This window comes from Lathamus discolor, chromosome 6 (genome assembly GCF_037157495.1).
Source record: "Lathamus discolor isolate bLatDis1 chromosome 6, bLatDis1.hap1, whole genome shotgun sequence".
NCBI classification, from domain to species: Eukaryota; Metazoa; Chordata; class Aves; order Psittaciformes; family Psittacidae; genus Lathamus; species Lathamus discolor.
Window position 1 is genome coordinate 61,928,784 of NC_088889.1, and position 19,656 is coordinate 61,948,439.

At 42.8% G+C, this 19,656-nt stretch overlaps 1 protein-coding gene across 3 annotated transcripts in view; it reads left to right on the plus strand.

Moving 5' to 3' along the window:
- LDLRAD3 (low density lipoprotein receptor class A domain containing 3) overlaps positions 1 to 19,656 on the plus strand; it is an 88,641-nt gene that overhangs the window by 10,223 nt on the left and 58,762 nt on the right. For all 3 annotated transcript variants that reach the window (XM_065683182.1, XM_065683183.1, XM_065683184.1), the window contains exon 2: positions 18,351 to 18,497. In XM_065683182.1, coding sequence (XP_065539254.1) covers positions 18,351 to 18,497 — 147 coding nt within the window. The remainder of the gene's footprint in view (positions 1 to 18,350; positions 18,498 to 19,656) is intronic.

Here is a 19,656-nt window from a genome sequence, read left to right on the forward strand (position 1 = left end):
GGGCTTCCCCCTAGATCTGCACCCAGTATGAGTTTCAGGAACCAGGGGTTTTTTTTCTCTCCTCCAAAAAAGGAACCACCATGTGCAGTGAACAAATCAGGAGTGTACTTCTGACCAGGGATCAAAGTGATTGGACTAGAACTCTAACAGAGTAGCTGAATGATAAAAAGGGTGTTGATAGAGTTCCTAAGCATACTATGTCCAGTTCTGGGCCCCTCATTACAAGAAAGACATTGAGGTGCTGGGGCGAGTATAGAGAAGGGCATTGGAGCTAGTGAAGGGTCTGGAGCAGAAGTCTAATGAGGAATGGCTGAGGGAACTGGGGATGTGTAGTCTGGGGAAGATAAGGCTCAGGGGGGACCTTGTCACTCTGCAACTCCCTGAAAGGAGGATGTGGTGAGGTGGGGGTTGGTCTCTTCTCCCAGGTAACAAGTAATAGGACAAGAGTAAATGGCCTCAAGCTATGCCAGGGAAGGCTTAGACTGGATATTAGGAAAGATTTCTTCCCCGAAAGGGTGGTCAGGCATTGGAACAGGCTGCCCAAGGAATATGGTAGAATCACTGTCCCTGGAAGCATTCAAAACCTGTGTAGACAAGGCCCTTAGTGACATGGCTTAGTGGTGGACTGAAGCATTCAAAACCTGTGTAGACAAGGCCCTTAGTGACATGGCTTAGTGGTGGACTGAGTAGTCGTGGCATATTGGTAGGACTTGATGATCTTGAAGGTCTTTTTCAACGTAGTTGATTCTGTGATTCTACATTAGTTACAGCAGAAATGCCCAGTGTCTTTTCCTGCAGCATCTTTAGTAACTCTCAGGTTCTCAAAGTTAAAGGCTCTCTACTTATTACTGACTTTTATGTGAGTTAGACTTTGGTGTGTAATCAGATTAGGTATCCTTAAAATTTCTAATGGGATCCTTGAAAATCTGCCAATGGACTATTTAGGTTTTCTGATGAATTGTTTTAATGGAGCTCTGCCTTGCTATTTGTTTAAGTCTTCAGGGTAGCCTCAGGCTGCTTACTTTCCAATTTCCTTGTATTATCTATAGATAAATGTCTGCCTTGTTGGAGCTTAATGGCCAGTCAGCTGGGTCAAATGAAATCTGAAAATACAGAAAACCAGTTCTTGTTGCTGGCAAGATCTTGTCCTAACTGAGGCTGACTTCAGAGCTGCTGGTCTGCTGACTGCCTTGTATGTAGCCTCATGGGGACACTGTGTTCGGCTTGTAAAGCCTAGTTTAGCCTATTTTCACCGCAGTGTTGGTGCTTCATTTGTTTGCTCATCAGTAGCTGCAAAATTAGGCAGCCCACTCTTGTGAACAGACTTTCCTATTTAAGAAGTGATAAATGTAACTTCCTTTGGGCCTGTATGAGAGAGACCTTTATAAGGCCTGTCGGAGCCTGTTAAAATTAAAGCAACACAACTTAGACTTCGAAAATACCTGGTGGTTATCTCTCTTGAACAGGAAACGTCTGATATGGGGTATCTCAAAGAGGCAGTTGCTTTTGGGAAATGAGGCACTCTTTCCAGCTTCACTAGTCTGGCCCTTGAAGGTGGCATGAGTTGAGTATTTGCATACATAAGCCTTCCAAGCTGCTCCGCAGATCTCTGTAAGAAAACACACTTGGCAAAGACTTAGTAAATATTCCAGTGTTTACTTCAGTTTGGAAGTTGTTGGCCTATTGAATAGTGTTGGCCTATTGTTTTGGAAAAAAATGTGTTATTGAAATGCTGTAGTAAATGTTTTGGTTAGAGAACAGTTTGAGTGAGCTCAACTGTCAAAACTAAACCCTGAGAATAAGCAGCTGTCATTGCATGTCACTGCATGATTCCAGGGCACAATTGTTTTGGATACCTTGGATTCTAGAGATTCATAATTGTTTCTTAAACAAGCTTCCCAAGTTGTTTCCTGGTCCTCCCGCAATGCTGCTCCTCCAGCATTAAACAGAGTAAGGGATAGGTATGTATGCATACAGGAGGAGAAGAAAAGTTGACACCATAACAGGGGTTCATATTGAGACTGTGTTAGTGTAAAGAAGAGGGCAGTTAATCACTGTGTCTAAAATAACTTTAATTTTTTAGTTCCAGGGGATCACTTACCTCTATAAAGTCGCTGTGTGGTAGCTGAGCAGGCAAGAGTTTGGGAAGGTGGAGTTTCATCAGCTAGAGGGAGGGCCTAGCTGTATTTTAATCCGAATCTCTGGACTGGGTATTAGCTGCAATATATATATGGGTATTAGATGCCCCATTAGATGCCCCATTCCTGGCAGTGTTCAAGACCAGGTTGGACAGGGCTTGGAGCAACCTGGTCTAGTGGAAGATGTCCATGCCTGTGGCAGGGGGTTGGAACTGGAGGTCCCTTCCAATCCAAACCATTATGTGATTCTACGATACCTGCTCAAAAACTTTTTGTTATGGCTCTTCATGTTTACTACTGAGGAATAAATTATTCAAGATACACCTGTGGGCTTTAATACTTTGCATTTTTTTATTAGGCTTCTTAAAAAGCAGTTTATATATTTGGAAAATTACTGATTGGTATGTATCTTCAGGTACCCGTTTTTTTGGCATCCAGGAAGCAAGGAAATATAAATTATGCATGCTTGCAGCATTCCCATGGGATAGGAGAGCATTAGTAATCATTAACAGATTAGGAAGACTGAAGTCAAGGAAAGCAGAGTAATATAATCATATAAGACATCTGTGGCAGGGCTGAACCCTTCTCTCTGCTCTTCTCAAATTCCACCCAGGAAGCTGCCCTTTCCTGACAGAGATACTGTCTGCAAGGCTGGACTGTGTCGCAAGTACTGACATTAATCTTCCTTGTCCTGAAGCTTGTATTGCCAGCATTCCTGTTGGGAGCAGACTAGGAGTCGGCACACTGGCATTGAACCATTATGGTGTTTAACATGTCATTATGGTGTTTCAACAGCAGCTGGGTGATGTGCTGCTGCCAGTTGGTAAAGCCTCAACTCTGGCAACTGCTGTTGATGGTAGAAGGTCCGAGAGTGTGAGACTTTATTTTATGTGCATATAGACAGCACAAAAAGGGCTGTCCTTTTGGTAAGTCTGATGAAGAACTGGGAAGGGGCAGGATAGGTAACACAAAGTCCAATGAACAGTCATGTTCTCCTATGTCTGTTTGGTTTTTAGTAGTACAAATGGGTAGTGGCATCAGTGGAAAGCTCAGGTGGGAAGTACAGTAGGAGTAGACTGTGTTCTTTTCCCTAAATTACTTGTATGTGTTGGTGGTAGGAAATGTGCCTCTGTGGTACTACTGACAGTCTTCAGTGGCTGGCGGGAGGGTTTTAAATCCAAGACTGAGTTCTGTGTCTTTCTGCTGAGCTTCTAGTTGAATTTATTTGTCTTGGCAAAAAAGTTGTCTGACTTGAAGACACACTATGCACAGGCTTAAAATATCTTGAAATAGTAGGCTTTCAATACCACCTTTGCTTTCTCAGGAGCAAATACTGCCCCTGAACATGCAGATCACATTTGAAAGTGTTTTTTCCCTAGCTGTCCTTTACTTTGGACACAGCCTTTTATTAATTTATTCCACCGTCCCATCCCCCTCCCCCCCCGACAAGGTAGTAAGATGTAGTTACTGAAATTATTTGATTTTGTGCATGGGAGCACTCACTGTGACTCTCTGAAGTGGGAATATTTCACACATTGGTAGAGTAGGACACAAATCAAGCTGATGTGTGATGATGTACACGTAGAATAAAGATAACAACCTAGAGATAACAGTGCTCCTTGGCACTACGTAACACCAGGCCTATTTGCTGTCTACCTTGCTTTGTGCCTTACTTGAAATGGAGATACCACTTACCCACCTCAGGTTCTTGAGTTTCATAAAGGCTGGTAAGTGCTCGGTATCTCAGAGTGAGTCTCATCAATAATTCATTATCACTTAATTTCTGGAGCTGACTTCTGATTGATTTGGTAAGTAGGACACTAGGAAATGGCACATTTCCCCAGTCAGTTCTGTTTTGCTGCTTTTGCCAGCCTCTCATGGGGGAGTTGTCCACATGCCTTCTCACTCTGCCATGGATGCTTTGCTCTAGGGTCAAAATAAAACTAGAGAAGCCTGCAAAAAGAAGGGGGTAGTCACCATCAGGTGGGGTTTTGGATTTCTTTTTGCATCAGTAGCATGTCCAAGAAAGGGTGGACCACAAGGACTGGAGTTGGAGGGTTTTGCTCTGCATGTGTGACACACCATCACTGTGTCGGTGCATCTTTTGCTTGCTCAGAGAGGTTTCTCCTGGATGGCTGTCATTCCTGCTGCTTCTCAAAGTGCTTAAGGTTCTGCTTGTTCTGTCTGTGGCTGTTGCCTGTAAGCTAGTCTTCTCAGACTGTTTCACTTGCCCCTTTTAGCTCAAACGTAAAACACATGAACACCATGTAGGATACTTGTAGCCTGTGTTGTTTACCAAGAACAAATTATTTGGTGCTAGAGTCCTGGGCAAGCTTTAGCATTGCATTTTATTCTTTGTATCTTAGTTTTCCCTTGATACTTTCAGCTAGTTCACAACTGTGGGTCAGTGTGCGTGGTCAAATGTAATTATTATGTTTGTGTTAACTTCCTGAATCAGAAATACCCACCTACATAACCTGCAGCAAACAATGAGTGTGTAAATCTTTCTTTTGCAGCAAAACAATGAGTGTGTAAATCTTTTTTCTGTGTTGTATATTGTGTTTAATTAAAAAATTAATTGCATAGGAGATTAGGAAAATGGGAAATCCATTACATTCAGCCTTTGAGTGATTGAAAAATTGAAGTTAAATGAATTGTATTTATTAATTGAGCTTCACACTGTTTTCTTTTTAAAAGGGACTGACTGTTGAATAAGAGAAACCCTGTTGCTTAAGTAGAAGGCCAAGACAATCAAAGTGCTTTAAGTATAACAGGCAACTATATAGTTAATTTCTCCTGCAACCGCTCCAGTTACATGGCCATTAACAGTTAAATTATTAATAAAGTACTGCTGAAGGAAGCTGATGTCGGTTATCCTCTTTCCTCTGTGCTAGTCACCAGGGGCACAGGGGTTTCATTCCTCAAGCAATGTGAGGTGCAGACAGGCTTTCTTCCAGACTTGAACGTGGCCAAGTTGTCAGTGTCTTTCACAAGGAATTTATGTTACAACGAACAATGAGCAACCTCTTACCTACTGACAAATGAAGACCTGCCTAGAATGAATGGGTTTGGGAGGCACTTTGCACTGGTGTCTCTGATAGCCAGAACACCCTGATGTGTTGTCATGGTTTAACTCCAGCTGGTAACTGGGCCCCACAGAGTTCATTATTATTGCTCACTACCCTCCATTGGGATGTGGGAGAGAATGGGAAGAGTAGAAGTGAGAACACTTGTGACTTGAGATAAAGACAGTTTAACAGGTAAAGCAAAAGCCACGTGCACTGAAGCAAAGCAAAACAAGGAATTCATTCACAGTCCTGGCTGTGCCGCCTCCCAGCTCTTTGTGGGCCCCCATCCTGCTCACTGGTAGGGTGGAGTACAGAGCAGAAAAGGCCTTGGCTCTGTGTAAGCACTGCTCAGCTGTAACAAAAACACCCCTGTGTGATCAACACTGTTTCCAGCACAAATCCAAAACACAGCCCCATACCAACTACTATGAAGAAAATTAACTCTGCCTCAGCCAAAGCCAGGCCAGTTGTGTAATGTGACTGACGTGTTATCCAGTGACTTTCACCTGTGTCTCATGATGGTGCTTGTCCTGTGTCCCAAGCAACATGGCTTTGTTGTGTTCTGCTGATGTGGCATGTCTCCTGCTAACAGGAGGGTAGAGCTGTCCTGTGAAATTGCTGTGACAGATTGTCACTAAGCATTAAAGTACCTGTTTTTGGAAGCATCTTGAAGGACAGTGGCTTTTTTTGTTTGTAATAAAAACAGGATTTTAAAAGATCATGATTTCGTGGTCTCTGATCTAAGTGCAGGATTCATTGTCTTTGCCAAGTATATTTGTCTTTGTAACAGTGGTGGGTTTTTTTTGTTTTTTGTTTTTTTTCTTTTTTGGTGCTAATGTGCTGATCTCTGTATTCTGCAGTAATTTGCCACTATTTGGTAATATAAGTGCAGGAAAAATTTAGGTAAGATAATTGTGTTAAATTAAAACCTACATCTGCTTTTGTAGGAGGAAAGTCCTGGTCTTTTTCATTATTTTTTTTCCATTTGCCTTGCATCTTCTGAAGTATATGATCTCATTCTGAACTATTTAACTAATTTTTTAAGGCTATAGCAGGGTCCATTACCTCAAGGAGCTTTGTACCTTACCTGTGAAGGCCTGTTCCTCTGATCCCAATGAAGTAGATTCAGAGAAGAGAGAAAACCTCAGTGTACGGGTGACTGCAGTTAACTGGGCTTTCTGACTGGGAAGCTGAGAGCTGTGACTCTGCAAGTCTTTGAGAGGAAATCTGAACAGAATGTGTCAGCTTGTCTTTTAAGAAAAGTAGAAATTATTTTAGTGGCTTGGAATCAAACTTTAAGAAATTAGTCTAAGAAGAACCTTAGGTGCCTTTTTAAGGAAATAATTGCTTCCAAGTGTTTTCAGTTCAGGTTTCCCCAGGAGAAAAATGATTTTTGGATGTTCAGCACCTCTCCTATGAAGATGGGCTGAGAGAGCTGGCTTGTTCAGCCTGGAGAAGAGAAGGCTCCAGGGAGCTATTAGAGCAGCTCCCAGTGCCTAAAGGGACTGACAAGAAATGTGGAGAGGGGCTTTTGACCAGGGCCTGTAGTGACAGGACAAGGGGGAATGGCTTTAACCTGACAGAGGGGAGATTCAGATGAGCTCTTAGGCAGAAGTTCTTCCCTGTGAGGGTGGTGAGGCCCTGGCAGAGGTTGCCCAGAGAAGATGTGGCTGCCCCATCCTTGGCAGTGTTTAAGGCCAGGTTGGACGGGGCTTGGAGCAACCTGGTCTAGTGGAAGGTGTCCCTGCCTGTGGCAGAGGGTTGGAACTGGATGATTTTTTAGGTGCCTTCAAACCCAGTCCATTCTATGATTTTGTGGTTCCCATTCTATTAAATATGGGCCAGCATGTTCAAGGGGAGATTGCATATTGCAGCACTTCTGGTCCGGTGTAAGTGTACTTAGGTACTTCATTAGAAAATGCAAATACAAATAAGCAGCAGCCAGTAAGGTCTACAAGTGGGTTCAGGTATTGTTCTGTCCAGTAAGAACTGTCACAGAGTAAGATGTATCGAAGAGTTATTTTAACAGCAGTGATGCACAGATACAACAGCTTATGGAAATGCAAAGGCTGGAGACTGCTTTGCTTGGTTGCTGCTTGTGTTAAGTGGAATAGGAGAAACCTTGGTTCATGTTCAACTAGTGGTCTGTTTTGATAGCACTAGCTGTTAGTTTAGTACTGTGTATTACCTACCAGAACATCCTTTAAAATACCTATTATGTTCATTCTCTTCTGAACTTCGTGTGGTGTGTGGGAGGGACAGAAAGGAAGGTGCAAATGTGTATGTGAGTGGTAATGGAGGGCCACAGTTAGAACCAGCCAGTTGCTTATTTTTTGGGGCTATGAAAGAAATGTGAACGTAGTTGTTACAGAGAAAATATGTTCTGGTTTTCCTTGTATTCCAAAGACATCTCTTGCTGCTTGCCTTAGCTTACCCAGATGTGATAGCTGCTTGGCAGAAGTCTTGGCATTGAGTGGTGTTAGCAATTCTCTGCTCGTTGACGTGAAAGAAATAACTCTTGAAACTCAGAAATGCAGGGGTTTGAGCTGTGCTGCCTTATTCGGTCAGTTGTATTTTTCTTCTTTATTTCTTTCCAGAGATTATGGGAAAAATTAGACAAACTACCATGAAGTGTGATATTTTTCTTTTAATTGGGATTAATCAAATGCAGTCTCAACCAGTAAAAAAACCACAGTGTGTGAGACCCACTACTCTAAATTTACACCCTGCAATTTTCAGACATTAGCTGCTGCTAAACTGGCAGAGAGGCTAGAGTCAAATATACCTGCTTTGCAATTATATCTGCTGCTTCAGTAATTATGGGAATGGACAACTAGGCCAATGAGACTGAAAGTTAAAATTAGCCCTTAACGGCAGCATGCTGAAACTGCTGTTTCATTTGTGTATTTATTCATATGGCCAGTCTCAGGCGCTGCTGCAAATGATAGTGCTTGCTTCCCTAGATCCTTGCAAAAAAGATTGTCAAATCTATGAACATAGTCCATCCTAAGGTTGGGGTTTGTGTGGAAACAAATATATCCTGCCTTGGAACCAAGTAGATACAAGAATGATAAATGTATCCTGTAGAAGCTGTGTCTTTTGTCTGAGCATCTTGAGTTCTCTGGGTTACTGAGATGTTATGGACTTCTGTTTCTGCTGAAAATTTCACATGGTTCCTGAGAATCTCGTCTGTTCCTCCTGGTCTTCATCTGTGTAACTCTGTGGGTGATTCCCCAGCTCTGCAGTTTGGCACCGTGCTCTGTCTGGGCGTGTCTGGAGAGGAAGCCCCCTCGGCTTCTTCAGAAAGTTCACTTTGTAGCATATATAAATGTGATGGATGCCAGGAGGAATGTGGAGATTTTAGAATTTGCTTAATTAGCTAAATAATGCATTGGGCTATAGCAAGGTTTTGGAGATCTCCTAAGTTTTGAGGGCCACAAAGGTGCTCTGTGAGCTGGAGCACCCCTCTTGTGGAGACAGGGTGAGAGCTGGGCTTGTTCAGCCTGGGGAAGAGAAGGCTTCAGGGAGACCTTAGATCAGCTTCCAGTGCCTAAAGGGGCTGACAAGAAATGTGGAGAGCGGCTTTTGACAAGGGCCTGTAGTGACAGGACAAGGGGGAATGGCTTTAACCTGACAGAGGGGAGATCGAGATGGGATATTAGGAAGAAGCTCTTCATCCCCTGTGAGGGTGGTGAGGCCCTGGCACAGGTTGCCCAGAGAAGCTGTGGCTGCCCCATCCTTGGCAGTGTTCAAGGCCAGGCTGGACGGGGCATGGAGCAGCCTCATCTAGTGGAAGGTGTCCCTGCCTGTGATAAGGGGGTTGGAAGTGGATGAGCTTTAAGGTCCCTTCCAACCCAAACCATTCTGACATTCTAGGGTTATTCTCATGCATGCATCCAAAGTTTTCTGCTTTTTGCTAAGTCTTCCTCTATCTTCATTCCTTTGTTCTTCACCCTTCCCTGTACTCTTAAATGCAGCAACTGTTGAAAGAGCCAAAGACCAAGATTGCCTATATCACAAGCAGCCTCCTGATTTTACTGCTAGTTTGAAAGCAGTTTATAATACATGGTTTGCATGGATGGGGTCTGGCTATGTAGCATTTACTGGAAAGAGCTCATCACCAGTGTCTTGTGAAGGTTGCAGAGCCACAGCACACACTGCACATTAATTTCCTGCCTGTGTTGGGGGGCACTGCATGTGTTCCTTTACAATGCAGAAAAGTTGTTGCTCTCAGCTCAGGCTTCTCTGAGTAAGTGAAATAGATAAGGTGAAACTAAACTCCTGTGGAAAGAATGAGCCTCTCCAATATAATCCCTGCCACGTATCTTCCTAATAGTGTATTTCCTATTGACAAAATGCAAATGCCATTTATTTTTCTATTGTTGATTTGCTTACAGAAAGCAGCAGAAATCTAATCCATGCAGCAAATACCGAGTCACTTTATCTTCTGTATAGTTTTTTATTATTACTGTATAAAGCACTTCAAAGAGCTCATTTTAAATGGGAGAAAAGCACGCTTTAGGTAGGTGGCTATAAAAGCTGTTATTTTTCACTTGAAGCGATTATTTTCTAGGTCTCTGGTAGCGATTAGGAGAAATCTCCAACTTCAAGTAAATCACTAGTTGTTGTATACATCTGTCCTTCCTGAACCCCATCTTCTGCCCCCAGTTAACCCTCTTTTGAGGCCTACCTAGTGCATGACATGTCACCAGAGCTACAAGGAAAAGGCAAACGCCATGGTCTTTTATGAAAGAAACCTCTTGATTCTGAAGTAATGGGAAAATCTCTTCAAATAGACCTAGGGGATAACATCTGAAGAGGCTCATGTCCTGTGAAGTCTCACTGTTGAGTTAGACCAGTATATTAGCAGTGATATCCAAAGCATTGCAAGTGGGGTGTGAGGTCCTGGGTAGTCTGAAGGATGTTCCTGAGGCTGCACCAAGGCTTGTTTTGTTTTCAGTACAGAGTGGAAGAAAACTGTCTTATTCTAACCCAGCCTAGTGGTTCTCTGAAATCAAAGCTCTAGTATGGCTTATGATCTTAAATTCATGTTTTTCTAAAATGGCTTTTTTCTGGTATTTTTTTTTTTTTATATATTTTTATTTTTATCATCTATTTCCAGGCAGTTCTCCTGTTTAGGAGCACTGGCTGTGTGCCATCACTGGCACCTGGCACACCCCCTCTCCTCTTAAACTGTTGTTTTTCCTCATTGTCTTCTGCTAATTCTTCTGCTAATTTTAATGGTTGCTTCAGTGTATTGTTTGGAAAAACTTTGTTGTTCCTCTTCCCGATATTTTTAGGAAGCCTCAGGAGAGAGGTTTCTGGTCTCCTTGTTTTCACTTCTTAGGGCAAGACTTCAAAGCAGGAGCCGAGTTGCTTTCCCAGGGGAGGGAAGTCTGCAGATCTCTCTGTGTCTAGATTGAAATAATGGTTATCTGTCATCAGTCTCCTCACACTTGGAAATTAGCTCAGTGTTGTTGAGTGAGAGCTTATGAGGATTTTTTCCTTATTGTTAAGGACACTGATGTTTTGTTTGTTACTCTGGCACGCATCCTGGCCTGTCTTGGCTTTGCCGCCTCTGCAGAGCCTCATGTCCCAGCTGTGTCTAGCTGGCTTTTTCCAAGGTGTGGCCTTTTCATATAGTCACACAGCCCCAGTTCTCTCCTACTTACCAATATCACAGCTTGCTTTCTTTTCCTGATGTGGAGTACTGATCCTAAATGCATAAGTTACTCTTGCTAGCATCAGGAGTCTAATATATAACATGTAATGTTTAAAATAGTAGTCCTGCATGTGTGTTGAGGCAGTCCCAAGCACAACTGCTGCTTAGGTAAGACTGGATTGAGAGCAACCATGTGGAGAGGCTTTTGGGTGTGCTGGGTGATGAGGAGCTCCACATGACCCAGCAGTGTGTGTTTGCAGCCCAGAAACCACCCGTGTCCTGGATTGCGTCACCAGCAGCGTGACCAGCAGGTCAAGGGAGGGCATTCCCGCCTTCTGCTCTGCTCTGGTGAGACCCCACCAGCAGTGCTGCATCCAGCTCTGGGGCTGTCAACACAAGAGGGATGAGGAGCTGCTGGAGCGAGTCCAGAGGAGGCCATGAAGATGCTCCAAGGGCTGGAGCAGCTCTGCCCTGGAGGCAGGCTGAGAGAGCTGGGCTTGTTCAGCCTGGAGAAGAGAAGGCTCTGGGGAGACCTTAGGGCAGCTCTAGTGGAAGTTGTCCCTGCCCATGGCAGGGGGCTGGAACTAGATGAGCTTTAAGGTCCCTTCCAACACAAACCATTTCATGTTTCTATGATTATCATAACTTATTCTTGCTTTGCTTATTCCAAAATGTTTACCCAGTGAGTTAGCTTTTAGAGCCTGACTCTGTCTCTGGCACACCTGTCATCAAATGCTTATTCACCAGTAAGGTCTCAGCATCTGATACCAGCCTTTACCACCTACATGCTTGCTGGGACACAGCATGGCATGTCTGGTTCAGATATGCAGCTTTCCTTACTGGGGAAGACTTTGAGATGCAGCTGCCAAGACAATTACTGCTTTTGAAAATTTCTTTCACTGCTTAAAGAAGGAATTGTGGCATAGTTGTTAAGGACAAGCAACTTTATCAGCCTGTTATCTGTTGGAGTTGGAAATGGAAGGAGTGTTTTTGTTTTAGAATATCTGGTTTAGATAGAATCTATCTGAGAAAAGATTACCGTCCTTGTCTTCCTCTAAACCTCTTAAAACGCATGCCACAGCATCAAGAAGGTGTTTGGGCTGTGCCTCCTTCTAGGGCATGTGTCTTCCTCTCCGATGAACATTCTGGGATGGCAGATGCCCTTGAAACTGGCTGGTGGGTTGATGCACAGAGTGCTGAGAGTAAATGGCTTTAAGGTTAACTTTTTTTAAAGCTTGCTGCCCACTTGTTTTTAGTTTATGCAACTGGATAGTAAGAGGGAAGAGAGGAATTTACAGCCAGGGTTGAAGAAAGATGTGGCAGCTAATGCTGATTTGTATCATTTAGCCTTTGAGGAGATAACACCTTTAGCTAATCACAGCTGTGTACAAAAAGCAGATGTGGTTAGTTTGATGTAGTGCTTCTGAAGCTGACCAATAATCATAGAATCTCAGAACAATTTGGGCTGGGAGGGACCTTAAAGCTCATCCAGTTCCAACCCCACCTTGCACCAGACCAGGTTGCTCCCAGCCCCGTCCAACCTGGCCTTGAACACTGCCAGGGATGGGGCAGCCACAGCTTCCCTGGGCAACCTGTGCCAGGGCCTCACCAGCCTCACGGGGAAGAACTTCCTCATATCTCATCTCAATCTCCCCTCTTGGTTTAAAGCCATTCCCCTTTATCCTGTCCCTACCTGTCCTTGTCAAAAGCCCCTCTTCAAAATTAGTAAATTAGTCCTTGCAGAAACAAGTCTCAAAGAGCACTTAAAAACTTTGAAGGTAAGTGTTCAGATTCTGTGTTGGGGAAATTGAAAGTTAACTGTGCTAAGGAGGTTTTTATTGACATGGGGTATTGTGTGAGGAGATTTAAACCTAGCGTCTTCCAGTTAGCAGAACAGACCAATGGCTCTCCAAGATGCTTACTGTTAAGTGGAGTTTCTGTTCATCACTTTTGTTCTTGGTTATTCCTTTAAATATGATTAAGTTTTGGACATTGGACTTTTGTTTTGGACCTGCTAGGTATTGATTAGGCAAATATTTTTTTTACCAGCTCAGCTCAAATCCGTGTACCTGAACAGTTATGCTGCAAAATCCCAAATATAACTTCATTTCAGACATCATTGTTCTTTATTCATTTCTTGCCCTTCCTGTCGTTGTTGAATGATACATTCTTCTTTCAGCATGGTACTGACTTTGTGCAAGAATTACTGTCCAGTTCCACCATTTGTCTTCACTGGTTTACACAAGCTTATGATTTATGCTGGGCAATGATGTCAGGAGTATCCTGTTGCCAAAGATGTTAGACAAACAGGGCTGTATTTGATAGAATAAGTAGCTAAAACCTTGGTATAACAGGAGAAAGTAACTATAACTAAAGGCGGCTGACAAGAAAACTGGAGGGAGGCATTTGACAAGGGCCTGTTGTGACAGGACAAGGAGGAGTGGCTTTGAACTGACAGAGGGGAGATTGAGCTCTTAGGCAGAAGCTCTTCCCTGTGAGGGTGGTGAGGCCCTGGCAGAGGTTGCCCAGAGAAGCTGTGGCTGCCCCATCCCTGGCAGTGTTCAAGGCCAGGTTGGACGGGGCTTGGAGCAGCCTGGTCTAGTGGAAGGTGCCCCTGCCTGTGACAGGGTGGTAGGAACTGGATGAGCTTTAAGGTCCTTTCCAATCCAAACCATTCTGTGATACACAGATCTGTATATAGTTTGGTTTCATCTCACATGAATGTTTAAACGCTAGATTCATGGGTGAGTAATTAGGCCCTGCATTGAGGGAGCACTTTAAATTTTCATGTTCCGTTGTGTTTTGCAGACAGAATGTAATTGTCTCAACAGTTTGTGAACTAAAGACAATTTTGTATTGAATACCTAGGAAAGATCCTTGAATAAAGCACAGACTGGTTTGGTTGGATGGGACCTGTCCAACATTAAGTATAACCTTCAAATCATTCCCTAATAAACAACCATTTGATTTTACCTTGCAACACCATGCGCAGGAGGTGAGTCATTGGGGTTTCTGCTCTTTTGGCTATGCTAGATATTGAATATATTGCGTCTTGTGGGTCACAGTTAGAAAACTGAAAGATTGGAAATTGAACCTGAACAATGAGCAGTTCCTTGAATAATCACTAATTTACCTGCTGCTTCTGTGAAGAAACATTTTTGAGTACTCCTATTGCAATGGGACTGTCAATCTGCCTTTACAAATAACCCTCATGACTTCCAGTGTTGCATATGCAATGTAATCATCAGGCAGTTTAAATGAGGATAGGGGAGGATGAGGATTAAAACTGTTCAAGAGGGTTTAAGTTGTTGATAATCACTGGCAGGTGTCCTTTACTTGTGACAGATGGCTTAGGTGTTGTCAGAGGCTTTGCGGCAGAGCAGGAGAGAGCTTGTCTTATTCTTTGCTTCCCAAAGCCAGCCTGAATGTGCGCTGGGGTGCTTTTCTGCTGTTCTGGCAAGGCGCCTTTGCAGTAGTGCGTAGCAAAGCAAATAAAGACGAAGACTAGCATTTATGGGACTTTGAGATTAATGAACATGCAGCTGCAAACAACTTTTTTTATTATATCAAAGGTATTCATTGAAGAGATGGAAAGTAAACTTCATACTCATTAGTGTGCTTTCCTACCTGTTTGGTGCTGTTAATGGGTAATCTTTTATGCACTACATGCTTGAATTCAATATAGGACCTTCCTCTTCAGAACTAGTGCCTTCATTTCATTTTAACGTAGGTAAAGTGTAGTAAAGAGGTTAAGTTATTGCTACAGATTTTTTGTGTGGATTCAGGAGTCCTGACTTTGCTGTTCCCTCATAAGCACGCATTGGCTCTGCCTTCTGTTTCAGTCCAGTGACCATTAAGCCAAGTCTGCCTTAATTCCACTGGTGTTACCTTGCTGACAACACACTCTCATAGCCAGTGAAATTCATGCATACACATGTTAAATGCAAGTTTATAGGCCAAGCATAATGTTTGGAGTTGCTTCACACTCAGCTTTTGAATTACCCTTCTGGGTGCATCATCTGCATTAGTAGGTTACAAAGTAGATGCAGAGCGAGTCATATATTTCATGTCAACACAAAAAAGTATTATAAGATACATCAGTTCTTAGTGGCTAAGTTTACAGGAACAGATGGACCTGAATGTAAGCATTTGTAAGTAGTTTTGCAGTCTCTGAGGAATCAAGTCTCATAATATCTTACCAGTCACTTAGCACCACTTGTTTGCCTTAAGATGATGCAGGAAGATCAAAAAGTGTTTGTTAAAGTCTGCCGTTACAGCTCACCTTCCTCTAGTTGTGATGTGTTTTGCTGGTGTACAAATACTGGCAGATATTGAAGATCGTGTCTTTTTGATGCCATTTTGCTTCAAAATCCAGCTACTGACATGTTCTGGTTCGTCTCCTTTTGTTTTCACCACACGTTGCAGATTTCAGTAGAGAGCAGATTTTGGATGTGCTGAAAACAAACCTGGTGTGGAGTTACATCCAGCAAAGGGATAAGCAGGAAGAAAGAATGAATTCATTAAAGTATAGAACATACTGTGTGTATCCTGTGATAGAAAAGTATCCTGAGTACCTCATCAGCCTCACAGCTCCATACCAGCCAGGATCAAAATAGTTCTCCTCACATTTGATAAGCTTTAAACAGTAATCCATTGAAACTATCCAGTGCAGATCACAGGATTCCCACAGATGTACCAAAAGATTGGCAATGAAGAGTTCATGTGTCATCATTGACAACAGATCCCTTTTGCAAAGAGGCTGAAGTTACTGTCATTGTTCACGAGGGTGTTGAGCATATTCTTCTTCCAAACCTCCTTGCCCAGGGTAATTACCTACTCTTACTAAAGATAGTTTCTGATACAGAGGCAGCAGTGTTACCATTAGTGATCTGTTCAGTAAAGGGGGACAGTTCTCTGGAGTGCCTCCAGGTAAAAGGTGGTTTTTTGGGGGAAAGATATCCTTGACTTGCTTTCTTCACACAGTGTGAAGTGCTCAGCATGACTTACCCTTTTATTTATTTTTCCCCAATTCTTTTTTCAGTGAGTATTAAATATTTAGATGTGAACATTTTAGAAGTGACTGCTAAAACAGATTGACTTTCCTTACTCAGACCCTTCAAAGTGAAATACTAGTCCTTTTTTTTACTCAGCCCAGATGGTATGCTTCCTAAAGTGAGCAATGTGTTGCAGTGAAAATGGACCACTTCTATCCCCTTCTTCCCTTCCTCCTTTACTTAACTGCAAGCGTCCATGTAGCTCACATTTGGGCTGAATTCAAAATTAGTCAGAGGCTTCAGGGTAAATATGTCAACTATTGGAAAGCCAGCTCTGCCAGATTGAAGGAATTTCTGCCTATGCCTAAAGGCAGCATAGCAAGTTGACTGCACAAAACCTGACATTGGTATGGACCTTATTAGAAAAATGGAAAAAATCATAGAATCCCAGGGCCACCTTCCACTAGACCAGGTTGTTTCACGCCCTGTCCAACCTGGCTTTCAACACTGCCAGGGATGGGTCAGCCACAGCTTCTCTGGGCAACCTGTGCCAGAGCCTCACCACCCTCACAGGGAAGAACTTCTTCCTGATACCTCATTTAAATCTCCTGTCAGCTTAAAGCCATTCCCCCTTGTTTTGCCACTACAGGCCTTTGTTAAAAAGCCCTTCTCCAGATTTGTTGTTGGCGCCTTTAGGCGCTGGAATCTGCTCTAAGGTCTCCCCAGCTAAACAATCCCAGCTCTCTCAGCCTGCCTCCATAGGAGACAGATCTGGTACCCATTATTAGCTAGAAAACTGCCCAAGTCTAGATGCGAGTTTCACATTGGTGTTGGCAGCAGGATTTTTTTTATTTTGAATATGCACAGGTTCCCTGTGGGAGTGGAGTGGGTTGGATGAGAGATGTAGGTATGAGATGAGACAAGAAGGCAGCAAAGAGCAGCAGGGAGAGATCATAGAGTCATAGAATAGTTTGGGTTGGAAGTGACTGTCAAAGGTATAGTCCAACCCCGCTGCAATAAGCAGCAACATCTTCAACTAGATCAGGTTGCTCAAGGCCACATCCAACCTGGCCTTGATATCCTAGAACTTATAAATTCTATCTAATGAAAGTTATTACAACTTACAGGAAAGTCTTACTCATCTGAATGCTATTTTTTAGGGGGAGTGTGGAGAAAGGGTTTGGGTTCTGCTGTTGAAGCTCTTGGATGCTTTATGACCAATCCATATTTGGCTAATTCAGGAGTTTCTGGAAAGCCTCATGCTTACAGGCTCATTGTTTTGGCAGCTGAATTTTCAAAAATGCCTGTACAGAGTGAGTTCCTCCCCGGGCCTGCAGGAACAAGCTAGGAAAGGGTCTTCCCCGAAAGTGCTGATCCTGGCAGCTGTGATCTGCTCCATGCCCCATGCAGCCCTAAAGTGTGGGGCACTTGGCCTGAACCTGGTGTTAACCATAAAGATTTGCAGGCAGGTGGCGGGAGGAGGGATGTTTTTGTGACGCCTCCACCCTTATGTGTGAAGGTTTGTGCTTCAGTTTTTTGTAATACGGTCAAGTGCATGTTGCGTAGTACTAGTCTGGAACATGACAGAGGAAGACAGAGGGAAGGATATTCTTTCTTCATCTGCTGCCTTGGCTTGCAGCTTCCCTCCAGCTTGACAACAGGACATGCCATTTTGGTACCTATTAAAACCCTTGAGTATCGTTGTCTTCTTTCGCTGGACTCTTGTGTTCTTGTGATATCGGCATTCCAAAAGCAATGCACAAAGTGGGAAACATGGTGGATTAAAATGGCTGACTAGAGCTGTGTTTTATCTTGAATCTTGAAGGCAAATCTTTAGTTTCCCCCTTGTGCAGTTTTCTTGATGTATAGCATCCTACTGCTAAACTCCCTCCACCTGGCAGACTCTTAGAGTGCCAACTGCCTTACCAGCCTGGGGACAGATGTCCAGGGGACTAGATTAATACCAAGAACCTCAATTCTAAGTTAACTGAAAACTTAGTATAAGTTAGTCAGTATGTTATGTAGATCCTCCCCCTTGAGTAACAGCAGAAAAATATTCTGCAAAGTTAAGTACTGATGTTACAAAAGCTTGAGAGTATGAAGGTGAATTCCTACAGCCTCATCCATTTGACTTGTGTTTTAGACTGACCTTGTGAAGGAGAGATCTTTCATTGTATTTTTTAACACTTGGCTTTGACCTGAGGATACACAGAAGGCTGCATGTGTGTTCCTGGAAAGAAAATAGCAAGAAATAAATCTGTGAAGTGGGGAGTGTGGGTGGAGAGCAGCTAAAACGATAATTTAGGGAAAAGGAAGTACTACTGAGTACCATGCTCAGGAGACTGATAGGGTAATGAGAAAACTACCAGGGTCAGGATCCATTTGTCTTGTCTTTGTTCAATCACCGATAAACACCTTGCTTAGTGGCTGCTTTTGCTGCCTCTTTTAAAATCCCCTGTAAACTTTTCTGTTTTTTTCTTTGTCTCAGAGAGCCAGCTGTTGCCTGGGAATAACTTCACAAATGAATGCAACATTCCTGGAAACTTCATGTGCAGTAACGGGCGCTGTATCCCTGGGGCCTGGCAGTGTGATGGGCTGCCAGACTGCTTTGATGACAGTGATGAGCGAGAATGCCGTAAGTGACATTGCTATACCTTTAACATGCTTAATATTACAAGGCTTGGCTGCGTAGTGTTACCAGTGTGCTCTGTAGTGTGTATTAGGGAAGTAATAAAACTACTACCAGTTTTTTAATTTAGCTGCTGTTAGAAGATTTACAGCCTTCCTTATTATTTCAGGTCTTTAACATTCTTCGAAGTGTCCAGTTTTAATACAGCACTTGGTAGCTAGTATCTGAACCCCTATTCACAGATGGATATATTGAGACAGACTTGATTTACTTTCTTTCAATGGAAGACTGTGGTTTTTAGGGATCATGTGTATACTGTTCCAGCACACTGGCCTAGTGCTTTAAGTTGACCTCCACTGTCATCAAGACTAGTTCCTTTCATTTCAAAATCATTGACTGTATCTTATTATTTTTGATCTCTCCTCTCAAAATGTAATTTTGAACCCTTTGAAACTTAACACTAACTTTCTGTAAAATAGACCAAATGCATCAGTTAATAATATTTACATGTTTTAATCCTTTCTACAGTACTCCTAGTTCTAGGGAGCTAAAAAAGTCTGATCTGATTCTCCTCTGTGATTTCATCTTTTTCTTAGCATTAATTAAGGTTCAGTTAATGTTATTCAGCCATTATTTAGCATAAAACTTTCCAGCCTGTATGTTTAACCCAGACAGCAAGATGATGCTGCAGCATAACACTAAGATTTAAAATCCAGCTGGCAGTTAAAAAACCCTTAAATTTCATGGGATTCTAGAGTGACTGAGAAATTCTGAGAAGTTACTGCTTTTCATCTGACCAGTGTTGCTCCTTCACATATATACTTTATGGAGATTTTCATTAAACTGGAGCTGAATTGTAAGAAGCTTACCTTTCCAAGGACACTTCCAAGACATCATTAGCTTTGCTTATGGAGCAGAAGGAGGAAAGAATAGCTTCTGCCAAACTACCTGGCTAGAAATACCATGTTTTGTTAAAACTTCTTGTTTCTTTAAAACTTGATACCTTCTCTTTACCACCAGTTATCCATCCATTTTAAAACAAGGGGGCTTTAATAACTGTGCTGTGGAAATCTCCATACATAGTTCTCCTTTAAGCCAGTGAGCTTTTCTTGCTTTCTAAGGCATTAAAAGTATCTGTATAAAATATCTGAAGCTTTGCAGTCTC